General features: G+C 44.8%; 1 protein-coding gene across 3 annotated transcripts in view; it reads right to left on the minus strand.

Moving 5' to 3' along the window:
- EFCAB6 (EF-hand calcium binding domain 6) overlaps positions 1-17,791 on the minus strand; it is a 162,179-nt gene extending 144,388 nt beyond the window's left edge. The window contains exons 1-3 of one of the 3 annotated variants that reach the window (XM_025187059.3): positions 17,703-17,791; positions 17,379-17,440; positions 3,035-3,181 (exon numbers count right to left, since the gene is read on the minus strand). In XM_025187059.3, the coding sequence (XP_025042844.3) occupies positions 3,035-3,176 (142 nt within the window). In that variant the 5' untranslated portion in view covers positions 3,177-3,181; positions 17,379-17,440; positions 17,703-17,791. Of the gene's footprint in view, positions 1-3,034; positions 3,182-17,368; positions 17,441-17,702 lie in introns of those variants that run through there. The other 2 variants (XM_075899542.2, XM_075899562.2) reach the window with 2 other exon arrangements.
- Positions 17,792-25,290: the final 7,499 nt, after the last annotated feature.

A 25,290-nucleotide genomic window follows, 5' to 3' on the forward strand; every position in this document is an offset into this window, starting at 1 on the left:
AAAATTTGGCGCTGTGTAGATGAACCAAATTTCAAAATAGCCTATTTCTAAAAGAATCAAAATAAGATACGCAATTTGCGTAGTGCAAATTGCATATCTTATTTCAAGCTAAGGGTGCAGTGTGGACGCACCCTGACTAAGAAATGAATAAGGACCACAGGATTTGGCTTCATGTTTCTACTGGATTTACAGGACCAAATTCAATCATCTATACAAATATAATATACTTCCTTTTGACATCAATAGGAGCTGAGCATACAATAATTTAACACAAGTCCTGCCATCAATTTGTACACAATATTTCAGTTGCCTTCAATGGCAGGTATGTATTTGAAAAGATGACAGAATACGGCCCTTTCTATTATTTACACTTCACTGCAGGTTCTCCTCTGTGACAGAGGGCTGAGAACCTACAGCTGAACTAGCACTCTGGTCACTGTAAATGCAATTAGTTCCCCAGAAGAGGATCTGATTAAGAGATTTCTTATGCCAAGAGTGAATTTACCCATTAAACTAAGACTTCTTGGCAGGGAAAAAGGAAAGGCATGAACTGTGAATCAGGAAGCCTTAAACACCAGTAACTCACAGACTGTGTCTACATTGGCACCCTTTTCCGGAAAAGGGATGCTAATGAGACCAGTCGGAATTCCAAATGCCGCGGAGGATTTAAATATCCCTCGCGGCATTTGCATGAACATGGCTGCTGCTTTTTTCCGGCTCGGGGCTTTGCTGGAGAAAAGCGCCAGTCTAGACGGGATCCCTTATTCCTGATTTTAAGAGGAATAAGGGATCTTCCGGAAAAGGCTTTATTTTCCGAAAGATCCCGTCAAGACTGGCGCTCTTCTCCGGCAAAGCCCCGAGCCAGAAAAAAGTGGCAGCCATGTTCATGCAAATGCCGCGGGGGATATTTAAATCCCCCGTGGCATTTGCAATTCCGACTAGTCTCATTAGCATCCCTTTTCCAGAAAAGGGTGCCAATGTAGACACAGCCACCGTGTTTAATTCTTGCAAATGAACTATTCACAACTGTATTGCCAATTATTATTTAATTAAAATGATTCATAAATCTTAATAATATAAAATATGCATCTGCTCTTTCACAAGCAAGCATACAATAATTCCAAGTAAGTTCCTATGGGATAACAGGATTTACATCATATCTCTCTCACTGTAAATAGTACATACAGGCAGTCCCCGGGTTACGTACAAGATAGGGACTGTAGGTTTGTTCTTAAGTTGAATCTGTATGTAAGTCGGAACTGGCGTCAGCCGCTGCTGAAACTGATCAGTTTCAACCGCGGCTGAATCTGGACGCCAGTTCTGACTTACATACAGATTCAACTTAAGAAACCCAGGCATCCCCAAGTCAGCTGCTGCTGAAACTGATCAGCGGCTGATTCCAGGAAGCTTGGGGCAGAGCAACTCTGCCTCGGGCTTCCTGTAGTCAGCCGCTGGTCAGTTTCAGCAGCGGCTGACTTGGGGACGCCTGGGGCAGAGCAGCTGGGGTGCTGCTGGGTTGCTCCAGTAGCATGGCTCCTCGGCGCCACTGGAGCAACCCAGCAGCACCCCAGCTGCTCTGCCTCAGGCGTCCTGATTCAGCCACTGCTGAAACTGACCAGCAGCGGTTGAATCAGGACTCCTGGGGCAGAGCAGCTGGGGTGCTGCCGGGTTGGTCCGGAGCGGCGCTGCGGGACCAACCCGGCAGCCCCCAGCTGCTCTACCCCAGGAGTAGGCAAGAAAAGCATGGTCTGCTGGGGGGGGGGGACACTAGCTGCACCCCCTCCCCCCCCAGCAGACCAGGGAGACGGGGGTGGCGGGACGCCCAAGCCCTCCACGGCTTTGCTTCGTCTCCCTGGTCTACTGACCTGGGAGATGCGGAGCAAAGCCGCAGAGCACGCGGGTAGCGGGACAGTCCAGGCGCGCTGCGCTGTCCCACTGCTGGCGTGCTCCGAGGCTTTGCTCCCCATCTCCCTGGTCTGCTGGTCAGACCAGGGAGATGGGGAGCAAAGCTGCGGAGCACGCCCGCAGCGGGACAGCCCGGGCACGCTTGAGCTGTCCCCCTGCGGGCGTGCTCCGCGGCTTTGCTCCCTGTCTCCCTGGTCTGCAGGGAGACGGGGAGCAAAGCCTTGGAGCACGCCCGCAGCGGGACAGCCCAGGCGCGCCTGGGCTGTCCCGCCGCCGGCTTCCCCCAAGGCTTTGCAAAGCTGCGGAGGGGCTGGGGCTGCAGCCCCTCTGCGGCTTTGCAAAGCCTCGGGGGAAGCCGGCGGCAGGACAGCCCAGGCGCGCCTGGGCTGCCCGGCTGCCCGAGCCCCTCCGCGGCTTTGCTCCGCGGCTTCCTGGTCTGCAGACCAGGGAGACGCGGAGCAGCTTTTCTCGCCCTGGAGTACACGGATGTCGGGACCGCGAGGTCCCGCAGTCCGTGTCCTCCTGGGCGAGAAAAGCCCCGTTCGTAACTGCGGATCCGACATAAGTCAGATCCACGTAAGTCGGGGACTGCCTGTATATCCAGCAGCTTTAATATTGAGGGCTAAATGGTTGCCCAGAATAGTGGGGAGAAAGACCCTGTCCTCCAAATGCCTGTGTAATTGCAATGAACCTGCATCCTGATACCCCCTTCCTTCTCTACACGTAAGTGATGGGAAGGGGACTAGAGAAGAAAGAGCCATGACCCCATCCCTCCTACATATCAGCCAGTGCAGCTGGACAGATGCAGCTTGTGTGTGTGAGTATAGGGAATGGAATGGAGGGATATGATGCATTCTGTAAAAAGTTCTTAAGAGCATAAGAAGGGAACACTGGAGATATGGTGTATCAGCCAAACCTCTGCAGCACTGTATGTCTTGAACAGTGCAGCTTGGTCAGGGCTGAGTCAAAACATTAGTTTAGGGCAGGCCTAAGTGAATAACTAAACAGAGGTGGCCAAGAAGTCAATGCCAAATGCAGCTTGAGCTGCATCTGTACTGTTGATTAAATGGAGATTTCAGTTTAAAGTCCTGCTGCTTTTAAAACTTAGAACTCGACAATCTCTACATACATGAGGCTGATTTAATTGAGCTTTGTCTGCTTCTGCATGATGATGCTCTGCTTGGTGTAGACGATGGTCTTGCAGTAAATATGATTCCTTGAGAGTAGGGACGTAAGCCACTGAAATCTTCTGCACTCACCACTCTGGCCATGGTCCCTGGGGAATTTAAAAACACAATTACAACACCACTATAGAGGCTACGACACAAAAGGAAACAATTTGACTAATCAGAGTATCAAGAAGCATAAAAGTTGACAATGAAAAGAGGTCCAAGTTGCTGTGGAAGATTCTGACTGACAAAGAATCAAATCTGGCCATACAGATGCAAAACTCTTTTGAACTGTTTTTTGGACATTTAAGTTTGCTCTATTTGGGCACTTTCAAATCAGTGTTTCAGAGCAGAAGACTAAATCATGCCTCAAATAATAAACAATTAGCTATTTGAATTTTTTTAAATGGCATTAAATTATCTTGAGGAGATGTTTATTAAAAGATTAAAAAAAAACATTTGCTTGCTTCTTTTTAACTCTTTTCTAAAAGCAATAATATACTTCAAGATGAACTGTGTTAAATAATTACAGTTCTTGCAGATTGCTATAGGTATTGCAGGAAGACAATGCAAAAACTGTACATTTTACAGTTCCTCAATGACTGCTTTATTTACAATGTGTTGTTAGATTTTTCTGGTGAGAAAATCAGGGCAAACTACATGCAAAACCGGCAAAGTGGAGTTCTGAAAAGATAATGGTGTTTTTGTCTCTGAGGCAGTGTCTAAACCAAGTGGTCAAGATCTACACTCTTCCATGATATTAATGGAGGAGGTACGGGGTCTGGGATGGAGGTTGGGTGCAGAAGGGAACTTGGGGTAAAGGATTGGGGTACAGAGGGAGAGAGGTGTCTGGGAGGAAATTTGGGTGGAGGAGGCAGTTGTGACCTAGGGTAGGGGATTAGGATGCAGGAGTTTGGGTTGTAACCTGGGGTAGGAGGGGATTCTGATCTGGGGCAGGGAAGTGGAGTTCCTGGGAGGGGATAAGGGTGCAGGAGGGGGGCAGAGTGTTTGGGTATGTTGTGGGGGGGTAGAGGGTAGGGGAAGAGAAGGGGTGGGGTGCCAAAAGCAGGCTCTGGCCAGGAGACTTACCAGACAGCAGCCCAAACAGCCTGCCTGCAGAACTAAATGCTTCCAGAGATTAAAAAGCTTCTCAGCCTGCCTGCCCCATGCCTGTACAGACTGCACGGCCACATGCTTGTGTGAATAACTGAGCAGGCGGGGAGGGGAGCGTGGTGCTTTATGTGCTGCCTGTTTCAACAGGCAGCTCCCATTGGCCAGTTTCCGGCCAGAAGCCAGCCAATGGGATTGTGCTGGGGGCAGGCATTATGCCTGAAGCCTCCTCCCCTCCCCACCTGGGCTCATAGATTTTAAAGAGGAACGGCCCCACAGCCACTTTTCTGAGCAATGTGCAGGGCTGTGGGGCAAGCAAAGGAGCCTGCCTGGGACTCCCCACTGTGTCTGCTGGTTGGATCTGGCGGCTTGGTGGGTCAGATCTGGCCCACAGACCGTATTTTGTCCAGACTTGGTCTAAACTGTAATGATATAATGTTACATATTATATATATTCTTTTTCTCTAAAACATACTGGGACATTTGGCTCCATCTATCAGAAATAGCTATATGTTTTCAGTGCCAATAGAATTGAAGATTCTAAAACAACACCATCCAAACACTTTCAGCACTGTTTCTTAATAATTTTTTTACAAAATGTAGGCTATTCTCCCCTCAGATATTGGACCACATTTATCTCTACTGGAATTCTACTGTTATTAGAGAAGAATGAACTTGATCTCTAGGATACATTTTCAAAGACCCTATCTCCCCACTTTTTTTTTTTTTTCAAGAATAGTTTGCACTGTTGTGGTATGTCTACACAGCAGCATTATTTTGGAATAACTGTCTTTATTCCAAAATAACACAGTCTGCGTCTACCCCACAAGCAATTATTTCCAGAGCTCGACAAATCAGGCAATCTACTCTCCCGTGGTGAGTAGATTTTAGCCTGGTGTTGCCGCTCAGCATGGTCAGCGCATGCACAGAGTGTACTTCCGTGTGGCTGCCGAACAGGGCTCGCTGCCGCTTGGCGAGCCCTGATTATTTCGACATAATGTCAAGCTGGAGGACTTCTTACTCGAACTCCTGTAACCCTCATTGTATGAGGAGTAAGGGAAGTCGAAGGAAGAGTGTTCTACCTTTGACTTCCTGCTGTATACACAGCACCTAAAGCCGAGTTAAGCTATTTTGACTTAAGCTACGCAATTGACAAAGCTGATGTTTTGTAGCTTAATTTGACTAGCCCTGCTGTGTAGGCATACCCAGAAAGTTTGCATTCTACAAAAATGAATGACAAGCACAAACTGGAACATTCATGCCTCTGGCTTCCTGATCTGTGTCCACAGTTAGCTTATTTGAAGGCAAAAATTTCCTTCTTATGCCTGCAAATGGCACCTGAACTTCAATAACAGATGCAACATGCGGGTGCAAATTTTGGAAATGCAAATACTATTTATAATGAAGGAGGATGCCTTTTTGAAAACATAGCCCATTATGAACAAATAACTACTGGCATATACCTAGATCTAGGCTAAGCCATCCTTATGTACAATGAAGCAGAAATGACAGAGCAAGTACAAGATGTTACTCTTATAGGGGAAAAAAAAGAGTACTGTACATCATTTCACTAAATAGGGGAATTGGAAATAACACAAAAGGGTTAAGGCTTCCATGGCCTACAGCCTAAGATTATTAGGAAAAAAATTAATAATTGGGTGAATTTATTTCCATGTTTCATAACAGAAATTAAACACACCATTTCCTGAGCAGACAAGCCCCACAATGTCCAAGGCAGCAAAACTAGTAGTCTGTACTTTACAGGTGCACTTTTTGGCTGGTATCCTGCCTCTGTAGCCATCAAAAAAAGAAAAATTAGCCCCAAGCAAAACATTGCTTCTTTCTTCATCTTTTATGTAGAAAACATCTTTCCTCTGCATTTGCACAGAGTCCTAATGTCACCACCTGAGCAACCAAATGTCTGACATACTTCCAGCAGTTGATATGACATCTCCACTCTTTAAACTGTAGATAAGTATGATCTGATTCCCAGGAGGTCGTGGAGCTCAATAAACACATTCCTAAACTGCAAGGCCTATTTTTCGACAAATACTAGCAGGCAATGGAGCAAACAAATGTGAACTCACTAACATTTCTGTCTCAAGGTGTTAGTCGGTGTGGATGTTTGTTTTGAGATGAGACTCTCTAAGTTAGAGATGTCATTCTTGATGTTTTTCTGTTTCTTGTATAAAATACTTATCAGGTGGTTCCTTAATTTCTTAGATAGTGTGAGGCAGAGTCTCTCTCTGTAGTCAGTACAGTATGTTGATCTTAATGGATTGTTCACTTTCAGTCCTTTGGGTATGATGTCCATCTTCTTGCACTTGGATAGAAAGAGATCTGTCTGTATCTGTGCAAGTTTTTTCATATGGTTGATGGATTTCCATTCCAAACGGCTAAATGTAGTGCCTGTGTAGCACTGCGGCTTTGAAACCCAAAGGCAGCATTTTAAAGGGGCAGTGCCACACAGCTGAGCCAGAGATCAGCTGTGCGGCAGCTGCCCCTTTGAAACGCCGCCTCGGCGTTTCAGAGGGTCAGCCATGGAGCCTGGGGTCAGCTGGGACTCCCCAGCTGATCCTGGGTATGTGCCACGCGGAACGTGCCACGGGGACATGCAACGCGTGCCCAGCGGGGGCTCTTGTACATTTTAAAGAAGGAATACAGAAGTGCCTATCGACTAGTCGAGTAGGAATTCCATGGAATTTCCATCGACTACTCAACTAGTCGATAGGTACTTCCGCATTCCTCCTTTGAAATTAACCTCTTAGTCATTAACCTCAGTTTAACATCCCTAGTGTATATAACCAGGCCCACAGAGGAATTTTTCAATACATTATCAATAACCTCATGGCCAGATCTTCAGATGGTGTAGACCAGAATAGATCCATTGATGCTGATGACTTCAGGGGAGCTAGAGCAATTTATATTCACTGAAGATCTGGCTCTCTGTTTCAATTTAAATATATTTATTGGTATGACAATAGAGATGAATGTGTTCCCTAAATCCGTACCTCAAATTTCTATGTGATGGGTACATTTCACAGTGACAGGAACGCCAACAGAATTTCTAGGCCCCTGAGTAAGTGGGAGGGGGAGTGGTTCCACATTCCCAGAAGGGGCAGGACCTTGGGCAAGGAAGGGGCAATGCAGCCAGGCCTCAGCCACCAACTGAACTGCGCCATATTTTCCCCACCCTTCGGCCAACCCATCACGCCACCCGGACTGTGCTGCCCTGGGCTCTGGCAGCAATTTGCAGTAGCAGCAATGACAACTGAGAGCCCCAGGCTGTTCTGATTTGCCAGGCCCTAGGGGCTGCACTGTGGTTATGGGACAGATGGGTTTTACACAACAGTTCCATTTCGTATTCCATTTCGTATTCCATTTCTGGTTTGGTGGAGGATTGCAGAAACAGCCTGATGATATGTGGCATTCTTTTTCTTTTCTCGCAAATATAAATTGATTTCCTGACTTTTTAGGTTATTGTACTGCTGCTATTTCCTCATACTGTTTTTGTATTGATTATATTGTGTATTGTGAGACAGAAAAATGTTTTGGCTGCATTTTATTTTTTTCAAAACTCCCAGTCTTCTTACAAAACTCCCAGCCTTCTTCTTTTCATACACAGATTGGGGATCAGAGTACTGTATACTTATTTATCCCTTGCTTTATCCTCTCGCTTGCTTGCTTGATAGCCTTTTATCACCATAATCGACAAAGAAGTAGTAAGGATACAAACTACACCTCATAACTGAGCTTTCACAATCTTTCTTGACATATCTGCCTCTCTGAAATTAATCCTGAAGCCTTGAATTAACATACTGCTACTCTATGTCTATTACCCCACCTCATTCTTTTTCCAGGACTTGATGGGGAGAAGCTAATTCTTGACAGCTTGCGTATTTAAATCTGGATTCTGCTTTATCCTTGAACTAAAGCAAAAGTTTAAGGTGCCATTTTCCCAACATTGTGAGGCCCTCCAAACCCAAGCAAAATAGGAACTCTAGCTCTTAGCATAATGAAGCAGCTGCAACTTTCTGACTTCTAGTAGGGGAACACAGCACCTCAAAAAGCTCAGGGATAAGGCGAAACAACAGGTCTACACTCTCTCCTAGCAGCAATCATACACAGCTGGCAGTGTGCCGTATAAAGGATGGTAGTATTAGGGGTGGTGGTGGCAAGTATGCTGCCTCTGAGCACCTGGGAGTTGTCATAATAGCTGGATTTACAAATGTACTCTAATTGTCAGTTTCACTGTGAACATTCACGAAGGGTTACAATAACCTATAATAATACATGTTAATGGTGAAAAGTTGCCAAAGGGAAACAGAAAAACTGGATGAGTGCACAGAAAAAGGACTGCTGCAATAATTCAACAGGTGTATGAAAGTCAGGCATGGTAAACAAGAGCAGCGTGAGGGATTGCCTAACTGTGGCCTGAGTTTGCAGAAGGATGGCTGGGTTAGAGTCAGGCACAGTGCTAATATCTGCCTAAAGACATAGAGGCTGGGATGCAGGGGTAGGATGGGTGGGCAAGCCCTGCCCTCCCCAGCTGAAAGGAGACTGAACACTGAAACTGACAATAGAGACAACGGGGGGGGGGAGGGGGAATTGTCTTGAAGTATGAAGGAGAAGCTGCAACTGATGAGGAATAGTGTAAGACCAGGAAAAAGAAAAAAAAATACCAGCTATATCAGGATTACAAGGAGGAATGCATAGAAATGAGAAACAAACCAGGACTAAAGGCACTATTTCATAATTGTTCAATCAGTGCCAGAAGATGTAAATATAGGAAATATTAGTCCTCTGAAAATGGTGGAATGGCTAAAGTAAAAGTGATTGTGCAGATCTATCGATAGAATGTACACATAAGGAGAAAGCTGAAAAACTTCTTAAAACTATAACCCTCGGGAAAATGAAAGATAATTCTCAACTGCCTATATTCCTGACACAATCCAGATGGGCTATGTATGGAGTGCCAATAAGATTCTCAGAGAATGGTAGTGAGAAGAATATATATGAAGATTAAGTATAGTTCGTTAAACAGCTACTTATAAAAGAGAAGGAGAAAACTAGCCATCTATGGTGGCATACATATCACTGAAAAGTGGGACACTTCTGTACAAGATCCAAATAGGGTATCATTCTTTCTGGGTTAAGCCATATATCCCCTTCTCTGCCCTTCCGAGTGATTTATTTGTCAACAATTTCGACACATGGCAATCATTTGAAAGGGAACAATGAGTATATGTGGAGGAAATCACTCACATGAAAACTGTGTAAAAGGAACAGAACCTAAATGCAGCAATTGTGGGAGAAATCACAGTGTGGCATATAAATGATGTGCAGCAGCAGAACAAGCTACAAAAATACACAAGATTAAAATCATTAATATAGTAAATCACATGTGGAGACTAGCAAAAAAGTGCCCACTGCAGAAAAGAGCAAAATACTCAGAAGGTAGAGGGGCAACAGAACATATATCTGATCAGGAAAGAGAATATGAGAGGAATGGGAAAGCATGTATTACTTGTAGATAAAGATACGTTTATAGTATTTATTACAGAAATAATTGAGTGCAACTTGCAGATGGGGATAAAAACTGAAAGGATTTAAATTATAGCAAAACAGCAGAAAAAAAAATCTAAAAATAGACAGCCTCTCCATAAACTGCATTTATGTGATTTTACATTAAGGCAATAATACAGCTTAAATAACATGGTCTTAACTATCCTTAGCTAAAATGTACATAATAGTTTAATAAGGCAGGGATGGGAATTTTCCATCTTTGACATGGGAAAAAAGTCTGAGATGTAGGTGTGCAAGAAATGTGACTAATAAGGAAATCTGTGTCAGTCTATAAGGAAAGGATCTCCAGAGGGACTGAGAGGCTACCAGACAAGGGGTGGCTCTGTATATATGCAAAAGAGGGATTTGTTTATATAGAAATCAATCTGCAAAAACTAAGTTTTTAATGTAATGCTATTGAGATTCCCATACTGAACAAAACACATATATAGATTTATGTTTATGATCCATGAAAATATTACCTGTTTTAGAATCAGAAAAATTAGTTAATGTTAAAAACCCTTTCATACTTTGCAAAGACTTTAATAGTTATAAGGAGCTATGCAGAAGTAAGAAAACTGGCCTAAATGGTAAGTGCATAGAACAATGTATTGTTTTGCATAACCTGGTAATATTGAGTACAGGAGCACCTGCTAGGTTTAATTCAGATGATGGATCCTTTTCTGTTTTAGATTTGTTAAATGCAAAAAAAATATAGCCAGTAAACGCAACTGGAAATTCATGAAAGCGATGGAATGGGAAGTAATCACTAAGTACTAAGGCCAAGGAAATATTAAAAGCATTCCTAGAGCAGACTTTTCAAGATTGACTGTGTTGAATATTTATGTAGTATCCATACAAGTGACAACTTAAGGGAATTCTACAACAATGTAATAAAAGGAATTATAGCGGAAGCTGATCAGGCCATCTACAAAACATCAAATTGCCCCAGACTTAGAAATCCAGTTCCCTGGTGGAATGAAGTTTGCAAATTAGCAATTAAGGAAAGAAATAAGGCATGCAAGCAAGCAAAGCACACCATGAATAGTAAAAACAACAAATTATAAATAAATTGTAATGCAGTGGTGCGAAGCATTGTCAAAAGAGGGAGGGGAGAAATTGTGAGAAATTGAACAAAGATTTTAACCCCTTAAAATATATTAGTAAATTCAAAGAATGAATGGAATTCAAAGTAAAAATAAATGTATACCAGGTCTTATTGTAAACAATGAAACGGAGGTCTCAAGTTTAAGAAAGGAAGGTAAACATTTTAACAAATGAGTTCCAAAAGGTCAGTAGTGACAAACCAAAGTAATACATTTCGTGAAGGGGAAAAAGAGGTTTGTTGAGGAAAACTATGAACTATTAAATAGCTGGTGAGAGTATACTGATGATGTGCTCAAGAAAAAATGTAGTCGCAACCATTAGAAAAATGAAAAATACAGCTCCAGGTAAAGAAAATACAAGTAATAAGATGCTTCAACACTTGTCACTAGGGAGGCCAAAGATTCGATTGAGGTTATATAATGGTACAGTATATGGGAGAAAGGACTACTAGCAATTGAAATGGAAACAAGCATTGTTGATACCAATTATGAAAGCAAGCAAAGTAGCAGAATACTTGCAGGAAAATTATATTATAACTGAGCGACAAAGTGGTTTCAGAAAAGGAAGGTGCACAGTTGACCATATAATGACACTAGAAATGGAGGTACAAAAAAGCATAAGGACTAAAATCTTCATGATCACAGTTGTCTGAGAAATTGAAAAAGCATATGACATGCTATGGAGTAAATGCCTCATAGAAACTAGCAAAAAAATTGGATAAAAGGGACTTTAGGTGACAGAGCTATATATAATGTCAAAGTGGGAACAAATTTAGCAAAAACCTACAAGCTTACCAATGGAACTCCATAAAGGAACTTTATCAGCCCTACTTTGTTTTCCATTATGATAAATGACCTCCCAGAAAGCGTATGGCTAGGAATAGGATTTCCCTTTTCAAAGATGATTGTGCTACGTGTACAAAAGATTTAAAGTAGTCATGGAAAAGACAAATGAGGCACTGAAGAGAATTTCCAAATGGGGGACTGAGTAGGAAATTTAAATTCTCTCTTGCAAAACTATGGGTATTTCTACTCCACAGTTAAACAGCCATGGCTGACCCATGTCAGCTGACTTGGACTCACAAATTTCAGGTTATGGAGCTATAAAACTGCAGTGTAGACATTTGGGCTTAGGCTGGAGCACGAGCTCTAGGACCCTGCAAGGGGGAAGGTCTCAGAGCCTGGGCTCCAGCCCAAGCTTCAACAATAACATTGCAGTTTTACACTCCCACAGTCCAGGCTCCACTAGCCCAAGCCAGCTGACAGGGACATACAGACATACTCTATTGGCAGGCCCAACAATGGGGCAGAGGGAGGACAAAGGTGGCAGTTGCCCCAGGATCCAGCTATTCAAAGCGGTTTGGGGCTGGAGCCCCAGGTGTTTTCAATCACCACTGGAGTGCCGCACCATATACTCCATGTGGTTTTGAAGGCTGGGGAAAAGGGCACACCATGCTCTGGGTGGTACTGAGGGCTGGCTGCTCTAGCCCCGTCCTTTTCGCATGTGGAGCTGGGCTCCCAACACACCTTGTCCAGGGGCCCACAGGAGCTGTCAGCTCCCCTGCCAATGGGAATGCTTTTCACTGGAAAGAAAATTAGGGGCAACTGGGACTTACTTCTTTATGGTGAAAAAAATTCAGATAGTTCAAAAGTTAATGTTCCTAAAAGAAGTGTGTGATAATAAAATGTATTTGGGAAGGTCATATGCATGGTATACAAAACTGTAAAAGCAGGATGAATGTACTAAAAAATGTAGTTGGAAACAAATGGAGTGCAGATAAAGAAGTTCTGATGATGCTGTATAGAATTTACAATCTGAAGTTCCAGATAACAAACTTTCAATTCAGCCTCAAATGCAGGCCCAACCTCTGCAACTGGCATGTAGTAAAATAATAACAATACTAGAGATGTTAAAAATCATTTAATACAGTAACCGTGTATCCACTAAAAATCTTAGCAGTTACACAGTTACACGGGCTGTGGGCTCTTCAGTATAAAGCTTAGCTTAGCTTTATACTGCAGATCCTACAGCAAAATCTCCCTGGGAGTGGGGCCGCCAGCCCTTCCCTGGGGAGGAAGCTTTGCTGTCACAGCGAAGCCACCTCCCTAGTAGCAGAGGCAGCAGGTCTTGCCCAATGGGCTCCTAGTGGAGCAAAGCTGGTAGCCCTTGCCCACCAAGGTCCCCAGGAGCCGGCTGAATTTAACCGATACCATTCATCCATAAGCATCAGCTTATTGGTTAAACAGTTAATCGGTTAAACTCTAATATCTGTAAACAATACCAGTGTGTGTTCTGCAAATAGCCACTGGAATGGCACCTATAAATTGAAGAATGAAACTATTAGAGCTAACCTTTTGGGCAAAAGGGAAAGGAAATCATGAAAACAGAAATACACAATAAATGTATAAGAATTGCCAAGAGTTATTAGACAAAAATATATGGTTTGTCACAGACTTCCTCATCTTATCAAGGTCAAAAATGGTAAAGGAGAGGTATTAAAAAGAAAAATTGAGAAAGCTAAACATTTTAGTCATGGGAAATCAAACTATACCTAGACAGCTTCTTCTCCATTTTTATATTTGGTGTTATGTGAAAAAACTGAGGGAAGGGGAAAAAAATACTTCATGACCAAAGACATTTCTAAATTTATTTAGAAAAATGGTGACAGCTTTATCAAATCTATACAAATGGATCAAAAGATGACAGCAGTGGTAGATTGGAATGGCATTCTATCTTCCTAGGAATCTAGAGATCTAAAAGGCTATTCAATTATGTGACTGTTCTGATGGCTGAATTAATGGGGATAATATTGGCACTAACCTGGATTAGAGATGCACGTCTGTCTGGCTGCTGCAGCTCTAATTTTATCTAACGCCTTGTCTGGTATTATAGTGATTAGAACAGGGATTTCAGAAAGCATAATCAGTGAAATAAAGTTCCTAACTACCGAAATAATGCAAGGAGGTAGCTGTGTAACAACTGCATGAATGCTGGCATATAACCTGGAAATGAAATGGATGACAAAGCAACAAAACATGTTCAGAAATACCCTTATCTTGAAAAAGTGTGTAAGTGTGGTCACAAAGGAGCTTGCGAAGGCATGGCAAGAACCCTGGTCTAAGGAAACAAAAGAACCAAATCTTATGAAACATGCTCAAAAATCAAAGATAATACTATATTCCACAGCCATGCTAGAAAACGTGAAGGACTCATTTACAGCGTGTTAACAGTTCATTGTGCCATAAGTGATAAGTTAAACTTATTAAAAAGACATAAAAATGAGCAGTTTAATGTGTGCCAAACCAAAGAAACTGTTGATCATGTTCCATGCCTTTGTGGACAATATTCTATGGAAAGAAAGTTTCTTTATGAACTTAGTTGGCTTGGAATCAAAGATTTTTTTCCCCAAAGGGACTGGTGAGAATGTCAGAAAAATGGAACAAGTGCAAAAAAGAGAAGAAGAAAAAAAGAAGCCTGGCTGTATTTCTTTAAGATTGCTAGACTGAATAAAAGGATACTTTAAAAAAACACTTAGCTAAAAATAAATAAAGTGGCCGTCATAGCCTCATATGATAAGGCTGCTGCGCCAAAAAAACAAAGGCAAAGAACAGCGTGGGATCAGAACTAAATTAATCTTGTAATAATTTAGCTAATGGATAAAATAATGGGAGGATGGGCTATTCCAGAAAGAGACTTTAAAAGGAAAATTGATGAACAGACTGAGGCTACCACAATGCTGGTTTACTAAAATAAGAACGTAAGAACGGCCGTACTGGGTGAGACCAACAGTCCGTCTAGCCCAGTATCCTGTCTGCCAACAGTGGTCAATATCAGATGCCCCAGAGGTAGGAAACGCAACAGGTAATCCTCACATGATCTCTCCCGTCATCCATTTCCAGACAAATATACTAGACAAAAATACTAGAGAAAGGAAAGGAGCAAGCTTCACTATCACGGGTGCTACCCCTACAATCTCCTAGGACCCCAGTCCTTCTTTATCCCAATCCTAAGAGACATCCTGAGCGACTGGGCTAGAGAGAGAAACCAAGATGGCAATGCTATCTCCCCTGCTCTAGCTGAATCCCAGATATTACCTGGCATGAGAGACTGCATGTGTTCCTCCCACCCTCTATGGATACATCTACACTGCAACATTATTTCAGGGTACCAGAGTATTCCAAAATAGCTATCCTGCGTCTTCACAGCAAGCCCGTTATTTTGGGCTCGCTATTCTGACATCCCTGTAAATCTCATTCTACGAGGAGTAAGGGACGTTTCAGAATAGCACTTTATTTCGAAATGTGGTGCTGTGTAGTCAGTGCCAAATGATAAAAAATGCTTTTTAGAAATAAAATCGAAATAAGATATGCAATTTGCGTAGCTCAAATTGAGTATCTTATTTCGAGTCACGGTTCTGTGTAGATGCACCCTATGTGTCCTTTCTTTGCTCTACCTTATTTCTTGTCTTTCCTATTGCTCTCCTCATTCCTTCTGTCTGACAGAAGTCTGGCTTAGCCAGCCAAGATTATATATTTTGCAACAGCGCTATTAGCCTGTGACCAAGAAGAGGCAGCAAAAAGCAACGTCCTAAAAAGCCCAACGTTGGTAATTCAAGTTTGTCTCAGAGTGGCTGATAAGACCTTGTGCTGTGCCTCTATTTCTCCAGCTCTCAGAGTCAACACCAGAAACAAAAGCTACTTTCTTTGTTGTTTTTTGTTTGTTTGTTTGATTTGTTTTCCCCAGAAAAACACTAGTTACTAACTCATAAGGGCATGCATACACTGAGGAGTTATTTCGAAATAACTCCCCTTATTTTGAAATAACAAGGCAAGTGCCCACACTACCAAGCCTGTTATTTTGAAATAATAATTCCTGCTTGTGAAGAGGAATAAGCTTATTTCGACATAATTTATTCTGAAATAATTTCAAAATAACTCCAGAAATAACTATCTGGTAGGATAGACATAGCCTCAGAGACTGTCAGACAAGGGATTGTTTTCCTTGTAAAAACTCTCTCTAAAGGAAAGGGAACACATGATAACATTAAAAAGAAAGTCTTACTTAATATTTTACATTTCTACTGTTTTTCCTCTATCTTTAATAAAGGGGTAAAATAATTGTTAAAGATCTATTTGCCATGATGCTAGGCAGACTAAAGTTTCTGTACAACAAACCTCAAGTCTTGTTTAAAACTGTTTGGATTATGTTAACGCCTGTTACTCTTTTGGCCCACATATTCCAGTTAAAGTAATACAACAAAGCTTATCAGGGACAAAATGGATAGTTATGGAATAATCTGCACATAGAGAACATTTCTTTCTAAACCAGGGCAATTAGAAGAGATCTTATTTCCTAAAGTACGAATATTTATATTCATTTGTTTAAAAAAAATCAGTACGATCCATTGCAATTGTGGATGCTGCCATTAGCCATGTACATTTTTAATTTTTTTCAGTCCTGCAAAAATCCTGGCGCCACATACTCAGCCCCAGAAGTGCAGGAGAAGACAGCTACCTTTCCGTCCTTTTTTGCTGAACTGACAAGTTGCTGAGGGAATTCTGTGCCAAAAAACAAATAATTCTGCACACAACATTTTAAAATTCTGCAAAAATGTACATATTTTATTTGCCAGGAAAACAAAATAACAAAATATAATCACACTATTTTCATTTATGTTTGTAATTTATTTCAAAATACTTGCCAGCAAATGATTGTTACAATGTAGACAGCAAAAAAAGAGTCAAGAAATTTTTTGACAGATTCTTTACTAGGCATACTACTTTGCATAGAACTACATAGAACTTTGAATAATAAAATTAATTTAAACTACAATTCAGAAATGTATTTTTCACAGAAGCAGTGCAAAAGGGTTGGGGTAATAGAGGAACTGAGAGAAAGGAAACTATTTGCAGGAGTGAACCTGTGCGGTTTTGGGTGCGGATGGGAGTACAGAACAGATGCTTTTTTATTTGGGGGGTTGCTAGGACATCCTGCTGACTGGGTGCTCTCTCTTCTGCTGTCACAGCAGCCCCTAGAGGGTGAAATATATAATTGCAGCACCTACCTACAGAATCGGTTTTCTGAAGGGGAAAAATCTGCAGGAAACACGAATTCTCCCTATGCACTGTGGTGCAGAATACCCTCAGGAATAAACCGTATTGAGTTTAAACTGGCTAGGTGAGGGGCTGGCCTGGGCCTCAATGGTATCTAGTGAAGATGAATTGTGCAGGCAAGTATATGTTGTGCATAGAAATGATTTCTTTGTATCATTTTTTTTTTAATCTGCTGCCTTTTAATTTCACATTCATGTTTAGGCTCCAAGCATACATACCGCTAAGTGCATGCTAACTTGAGTTCATCCCAGTAGTAGATGAGCCTGCTCCGGTACTTAAAGTGTTTGCAAAATTAGAGCAGTAGGCACCTAAGTGGCCTAAAGTCCATGCCAAGTGTCCCTTGTCTTGTTATAATTAAAGAGAGAGGAGGGAAAGATGGAGTATAAAACCCCAACTCACTTGAACTTACTTTCTTTTCCAGAAATATCCCCGATCCAGCACCCCTGCCTGAAAACCAGTGGCACGAGAGCCCTGGGGAGAGAAGCCAGTCTTTGGTCGGAAGTACAGCGGGAGATTTCCCCCCCTGGCACAATCTTCACTTACAGATCAACCTGCAGCTCCTGGAGAAGGGGGGGGGGGCTGCCGGTGAGCAGCCCGAGTGAGGCTCCACCTGGCCCCGCTTTGTGCCGTTCCCCGGGACACACACCCGCCGCCGCCCTCCAGCAGCCCTTGGGGGCTCCCCCCCCCCTCCGGCAGGGGCGCGAGGGGGCGGCGCTCTCCCGGGGCCAGTTACCTGCTTGGGCCTGCGCCCGCGGAGGGCTGGGGACCAGCTGGGCTTGCGGGGTGGGAGGGGCACGTTCCACTCCCCCCAAGCTTCTCTCCCGCTCTCACCTGTTTCTATGACGCTGTTACTGTAGCAACCGGTTTAGCTTCTGATTGGCCGGGAGGCCGCGGCTGCGTAGCAACCATAAGCCAGGCCCCCATTGGAGCCCCCGCTTGGAAGGCGGCGGGGGAGGAGGGGGCGTGCGCGAGGGAGGCAGGCGGGGGGCGGGATCGGGGCGCGTGAGGCGCAGCCCTGCTGGGGCTCTGGCTGCCAGGGCATGTCTCTGGCGGGAGAGGCGGCGCGTGGAGCTGTGCGCCTGCCCAATCCGGAGCGCGCGCGCGGCGTTGCAGTGACCGCCCCCCCCCCCCCATACTCCGTGCAAATGAGGGGACGCGCTTGGCAATGAATCCTGCCTGGGGAGAGGCGCGCGGGCTCGTGTCCTCCTGTGCACAGGTGCCGCCGCAACCAGGGGTGCTGGGAATGTGGTCGCGGTTTGCACTGCAGACCTACCGCATGTACAGTGTCAGTGGCTCTCATCAGCACCCCTCTGTACGCATCATTCCAGCGCCTCTGGGCCGGGCTCTCTTGCAAACATTATACCAGTCGTTATGCACGTACCTCCAACAGACCCATAGTCTCCTATAGACAGCCACCTAATCTCAAGATGATTCTTACCAACCACCACAGGACATACCACACTAATTCCAACCCTGGTACTTTCCCTTGCAACAAACCCCGTTGCCAGCTTTGTCCACATATTCATTCTGCTGATACCATTATTGGACCTAACCAAGTGAGTTATAAGATCAAGAACACATATTCCTGCGCCTCCAGAAATATAATCTATGCTATCATGTGCCGAAAGTGTCCGTCTGCTATGTACATTGGAAAAACGTCTCAGACACTTCGCCAAAGGATTAATGCCCACAAAACAGATATTAGACAGGATCACAAAGAAAAAACAGTTTCTTGCCATTTAAACCAGAAAGGACACTCTCTAAATGACTTAACCACCTGCATTCTGCTACAAAGACCTTTTACATCTGCACTTGAAAGGGAATCCTCTGAACTGTCATTCATGTTAAAATTTGACACTCTCCAGGAAGGAATGAACAAACACTCAAACTATCTTACCCATTACCAAGATAGCTTCCCCAATTATCACCTCTAATACCATTAGCTCACAGACATCCCACTCTCCCCACCTCTAATATCATCAATTCACAGACACTTACCTTCCTTCCTCCCCCCCCCCATCCCTCTCCTGTTCTGAAATGTGATTTGTCCTTTTCATATGTGTTCACTTTTTTTTAATTGTATCCTTTGGTATATTTGTTTGTGACTATTTTCTTCCACTATTTGATCTGAGGAAGTGGGTCTGGCCCACGAAAGCTCATCATCTAATAAACCATCTTGTTAGTCTTTAAAGTGCTACATTGTCCTGCATTTTGCTCCAACAGACTCACTGCTGAGCCATGTGCATTTTGCCTCCACCCCGGAGTGTTGTCATATCAACAGCCTCCTAGCTAATTTTGGGTGGTGTTAGGGACAATAGTGAGGGGGCAGTTAAACAGCCTGGGCAGAGTAGGTAGCACTTTGCAAACGTGCTGTGCATCCGTTTCTAATAGATGGGCAAATGGGAACATCTTTTGAATTCAAGTTACCAACCAGAAAAGGACTTTTATAGACAAAAGCTTCAGTTCAATAGGAAAACTTTAAAAACAAATAGTCTTGCAGCACCTTAAAGACTAACAAAACAAGTAGATGATATCATGAGCTTTCGTGGGCATCTGAGCAAGTGGGTTGCGCCTACAAAAGCTCATAATACCATCCACGTTTTGTTAGTCTTCAAGGTGCTGCTAGTCTATTTGTTGTTTTTTTAAGTTTTTATAGACAAATTATGACCCCCACCTTGGTCCCTATACGTTGCTCTGATGGGATATAAAGGCTGTTAATGCACAGAAACTAGTTAGAGGAGTATTTCTCCAGCACAGGCATTGTTTAGGGCCACTGTAAGCAGCCCTGTACTGCTCTACTCACAATCCCTGGGATGGGATGGGCTGGTACAAGAGCGGTCCCATCCATAGGCAGCAAGTTCTATAGGCCCTTGGTGCCCAGGCACCAGGAATATTCCACTCAAGTTCATGGCCCTGTCTCTCCTCTGGCCCTGAGTGCCACACCACATACTCCCCTACTCTCCTCCCTGCCCTCCAAGTGTCCTCTGGCATGTCCCTGTGCCTCTCTGACTCCTAGGGGCTTGTCTCCACATGCTCCCCCTGCCCTGAACACCCCTGAAGCCAATGGGATGTTGCAAGGGTGGTGCATGCAGGCTACAGCATGCAGAAATTCCCGCAGCCCCGCCTAGGGACTGCTACTAGATTAGGGTGCCCCATGTTAGCACTGCACTCCACCCCAGAGATTTTCCCCTGCATCCCTTCCTCGCACCCTCAAACTCCCTCCTGCACCTTCTCCAGCCCCCAAACTCCCTCCCAGAGCCTGGACCCCTCATCTCCTCCTGCACCCCTACATCCTGCCCCAGCCTAAAGCTTGCATCCAACACCCAGACCCTCTCCCCACATTCCCTCCCAAACCCAACTCCTCACCTGGTCCTGCACCCCAATCCCCTGCCCAAGCCCACATCACTCCTTCACCCACGCTTCCGCTCAGAGCCTTAGGCAAGTGGGGACTACAGAGTTTAGGAAGGGTGCAGGCACTGAGCACCACCAAAATTTCTGCAAACATGCCACCCCTGTCCCAGCTACTCTTATGCAGCTTCTGCAGAACAACATAGAAGAATCACAGCAGGGCTCAGGCAGGATAAGTCCACAGCTTGGCGCTCTCTCTCTCTCTCTCTCTCTCTCTCTCTCTCTGTCTGTGTGTGTGTGTGTGTGTGTGTGTGTGTGTGTGTGCGCGCGCGTGCATGCCAGGGCTCACCTGCTCTTCCTAATGGCATTATTATTAACCAAACTGCAGACTTGGTACCTACATCACTGTTTACACATCTTCAGGAATAGGGATGGGCTCAACATAATATCTTGTGGTAAGGATTTGATTTAAAGCTCATTGAAGTCATTTTAAAGGCTCCGTTAATTTCAGTGAACCCTGTATCATGCATATAATCTGGAATTCCACTTAATTCTGACTAATTAATTCTGATTTAGGCATTCTAGTGCATTGCAATCAGTGATGAGTCACAGACCATGGACTACATGTGTTAGGGAGTATGTATTAACAGCAGATCGTTAAAATCCCTTTTTATTAAGGAATAATGAAGGAAGCAGTGTTTGTTTTAAATATGCCCCTCCCCCAAGAGTTCATTAACAAGAACAAGTACAGTATAATAGTAAAGATTACTAGAGAATATGATACTTTCCATATAGACATACAGCCATGAAGCCATGACAGGAACTGTCCCTGTGGCTTTGTGGAATAGGGGCACTTGTATGTGTACAGAAGCTACTCTCCAGAGTAAACTTTGCACAATAGAACCCTAAAAAACAAATTCAGTTTAAAGTCAGCCTACCACCCACCTAGTCCTTTCATATATGCAAAAAGATAGAATGTGCATCACTAGCACTACTGGAGAAGTGTAGAACAGTTTCTATTAAATCCTAACACTGCATGAAATTAATGAAGTAGATAAACATTTCAGTACCCACAGTTTCATCACTAAAGAGGTATTCTGATAATAGGATATCATTTTGGAGCCTGATCCTGCAAGCCATTGTCTGAATACCATTTAACTCACTTCAAGCACGCTTTTTCCCATGAGCACAAACTGTAAGACAGGATTCAGTCTATCTGTCATACGGGTAACATGAAGTGTCCAGTTTTCACATTGCAGAAACCTACATAAGACAAAGGAAGCATCAGAGGGGATTTTTTTCTCTTATTAGCTTGAACAGAAATGAAGTCTGTCTCAATAAATTCCTCCTCACTGTCATAACAGAAATCCATTTTCTGTGACCTTGCGCAAACCTGGAATTTTTTTGGTATAAATTGAACCACCTTTTTTGACAGTTGCATTGCAGCAGTTGTGTCTTGCAGAAATAAATCTAGGCACATACACACATAAATAAGAGGTTAATGTTCTTTATTTTCAGATTCCCACCAATCTACTCAACATTCTATTTGTTCATGCTCTAGGCCTTTTCTATACTTAAGTGGAGATCGACACTCCAGATAGAGAGGCAGCAGCGCAGAGGCTGAGGGGGACAGTCTGGAGCCAATACGCACAGGGAGCTGGGCTTCAAGCCAACTCCCTGTGCTTAGGGGCTCCCGCAGACTCACCTGCCCCCAACTTGTTGCCTCCTATAGAGGCAGTGTGTGCGGGGGGAGGAAGGACAGGAGCTGGTGCCTGTATCAGAGGCAGCAACTTGGGTAAGGGGGCACGGGAGGATGCTGCAAAGCAATCTCAGTCCATGGCAGCCCAGGTTCATCGTGGAAAGAGGCTGATCCACGTCAGCAGGCCCTGTCTATGGGGGGTGTGAGTGCACCACAGACAAATGCTGGTCTGCATCTCACAGAGCAGCCTCTGTCCGCGGTGAGCCTGGGCCCATCACAGACAGCGGCTGATCTGCAGAAGCAGTCTGAGTCCAAGCTCCCTGTACACTGAGGCTGCTGTCGCAGACCAGCCTTTTTCCACAGGGAGCTCAGACCATGGGGAACGGGGCCGCTGCCACCCCGTGCTGTTGCCTCAGTGTCTGAGGCAGCAGTGCAGGGCAGCAGGCAGCCAGTCTGCATGGGGAGCTGGTTTTTAAACTGGCTCCCCTCACGGACTGGCGCCCACCTGCCACCCCTTGGTGCTGCCTCTGATAAAGGCTCCCTGGGGGTGGTGCCGGAGTGCACTGGCTGCCAGCCCCGCCCCCAGGGACTATTGACTAGTCACGTAACCACTATCATGCAATTACACAACTATTCAATTATACAATATCTAACATCCCTAGGGTTGTCCTCTGAACTGTCATTCATGCTTAAATTCGACACTTTACACTCAAATTTGAATAAAGGTGCTAATTATCTTACCCATTACAAAGATAGCTTCCCCAATTATCACCTCTAATATCATTAGCTCACAGACATTTATCTCCCCCCTTCCCCCTCCTCCATCCCCCTTCTGTTCTGAAATTTGATTTGTCCTTTTCATGTGTTCATTTTTTTACATTGTAACCTTTGGTATATATGGTTGTGACAATTTTCTTCCACTATTTGATCTGAGGAAGTGGGTCTGGCCCACGAAAGCTCATCATCTATTAAACCATCTTGTTAGTCTTTAAAGTGCTACATAGTCCTGTTTTTTGTTTCAGCTGCACCAGACTAACATGGCTACATTTCTACCACTATTTAACATCCCTAGAGGCTAACTTCTAGCAGTTGCAGCCTAAGGCCATGATTCTACAAATACTCAAGTAACTTTACCTATACTTGAAATCCCTTTGAGTTCAATGGGACTGGTGAAAAGTGTGGAATTACTCATATGCATATTTGCAGACTTGCAGCTGCACCATGGCCTTAAAGGGATGTAATATCCCAGTCATCTTTTTTAAAAATTAAGGCAGTTGAAAAACATGGCCTGAAGATGAACAATGGCTTCTGATTGCTGAGTGCAACTCAAGAGCTGAAGCAGAATGGGCCAATTTGCCTTGAATGAAATCCATTCCATTTTGTAGTTAGCTGTGACACACTCAGTGGCTGTGTCTAGACTGGCAAGTTTTTCCGCAAAAGCATTAGTTCAAATGACGCCCCCATGCACCCTTGCTTGGGCCAAAACTTCGAAAGGTCTCAATTCTCTGGGTCCTAGTGGCACCCCTTCCCCCCCCCAGTCTGGCACCTGAGACAGCCGCCTCAGTTCACCTCATGGTAAGGCCAGCCTTGCCCTGATACTCATCCAGTCTACCCCACTACCTACCACTTACTCATCTTGGCCTGTGCACCAATCGACGGAGGGCTCCTCCCCACCTCTGGGCCTTAGTAGTGGACTTCTCTCTGCCTCCTGGCTGACCAACCAGTGCACCTTGAGATCCAGGCAGTCTCTGCTTCCCACCATCTATGGGGGCCCCACCAGTCTCCGTGGAGCTGAGCCACTGAATCCCGATGGAGCCTTGCTAATGGCAGGCCCTGGCTTAGCTGGTCTCACCACTCGCAGGAGGCCAGGGCAATTCCCTGTTCTGGGACCAGCCTTGGCTGCACTGGCAGCTCAGCCCAGCAGACACAATCACCTCTCAGCAGGGCCGGTGAGTGCAGCCAGGAGGCTGGACATTGGGGAATGGGTCTCTGAAGGGCCTGAGTGGCAGTTGCGAGGGGGTGGGAAAGATGTGTGTGTGTGTTGGGGCACTGGGGAGTGGGGCAGTTGGGGTGGGCAGTGGGCAAGGGGATGCTGGGCAGGGTGATGGTGTGCAGGGCACTGTGCATTTGTGAAGGTCTGGGAGGGCACGGGCCATTGCAGGTCTAGGGGAGGCTCGGCCATAGACTCACAGAACACTAGAACTGGAAGGGGCCTCGAGAGGTCATCCAGGGTACATCTAGACTACATGCCTCTGGCGACAAAGGCATGTAGATTAGGCTACCCAGCATAGGAAAATGAAGCGGCAATTTAAATAATCGCCGCTTCATTTAAATTTACATGGCTGCCGCGCTGAGCCGATCAGCTGTTTGTCGGCTCAGCGTGGTAGTCTGGACGCTCCGCGGTCGACATCAAAGGCATTTGTCGACCTCCCAGGTATGCCTCATCCCACTTAAGTTTCAGCCCTCGGCATGCGCCTCATCCCAAGAGGCATACCTGGGCCGCGGAACGTCCAGACTAGCGTGCTGAGCCGACAAACAGCTGATCAGCTTAGCGCGGCAGCCATGTAAATTTAAATGAAGCGGCGATTATTTAAATCGCCGCTTCATTTTCCTATGCCGGGTAGCCTAATCTACATGCCTCTGTCGCCAGAGGCATTTAGTCTAGACGTACCCCTAGTCCAGTCCCCTGCCCTCACAGCAGCACACAGTACCATCCAGACCAAGGCTATTCAACATGCGGTCCATGGCCCCTCTGTTTGCGGCCCATGGTGCAGTTTGCATTTATGTGGGGCTCAACATGTGTCCCACGGGTGAGGTCCTTGAACGTGGCCTCCACTGGAAACACTCCACAACAGCGAGAAGTCTCCCAGGTGAGGTGGGCACTGAAAGACGCAAGTAGACGAGCTGGCTAGAAGAAACAGCTACAGGGTGTTGGTGTCTCTAGCTCCCAGGGAGGAGGTGCTGGGAGCACTGGGGCATTATGGGAAGTGCTGGATGCTTAGCCGTGTGGACAGAGCCTGAGAGGTGCTGACTGGCTCACACTGGCCATGTTTGAGTCCGGCACCGCAACTTAAAGCTTAATCTTTGTATTCATGCCTGTCAGTGTAAAAAAAACCTATTTGCATATATATTTGCATGAATATGCAACCACACTTAAGTTGCAGCCCTTGGCATGCGCTGTGAGTATCATTGTGGCCCCTGGGGCTTCCAAAGTTGAGAAACCTTGGTCTAGACCATCCCTGATAGACATTTATCTACCCTACACTTACATATT

This window comes from Pelodiscus sinensis, chromosome 1 (genome assembly GCF_052426305.1).
Source record: "Pelodiscus sinensis isolate ZL-2025 chromosome 1, ASM5242630v1, whole genome shotgun sequence".
Classification (NCBI taxonomy): domain Eukaryota; kingdom Metazoa; phylum Chordata; order Testudines; family Trionychidae; genus Pelodiscus; species Pelodiscus sinensis.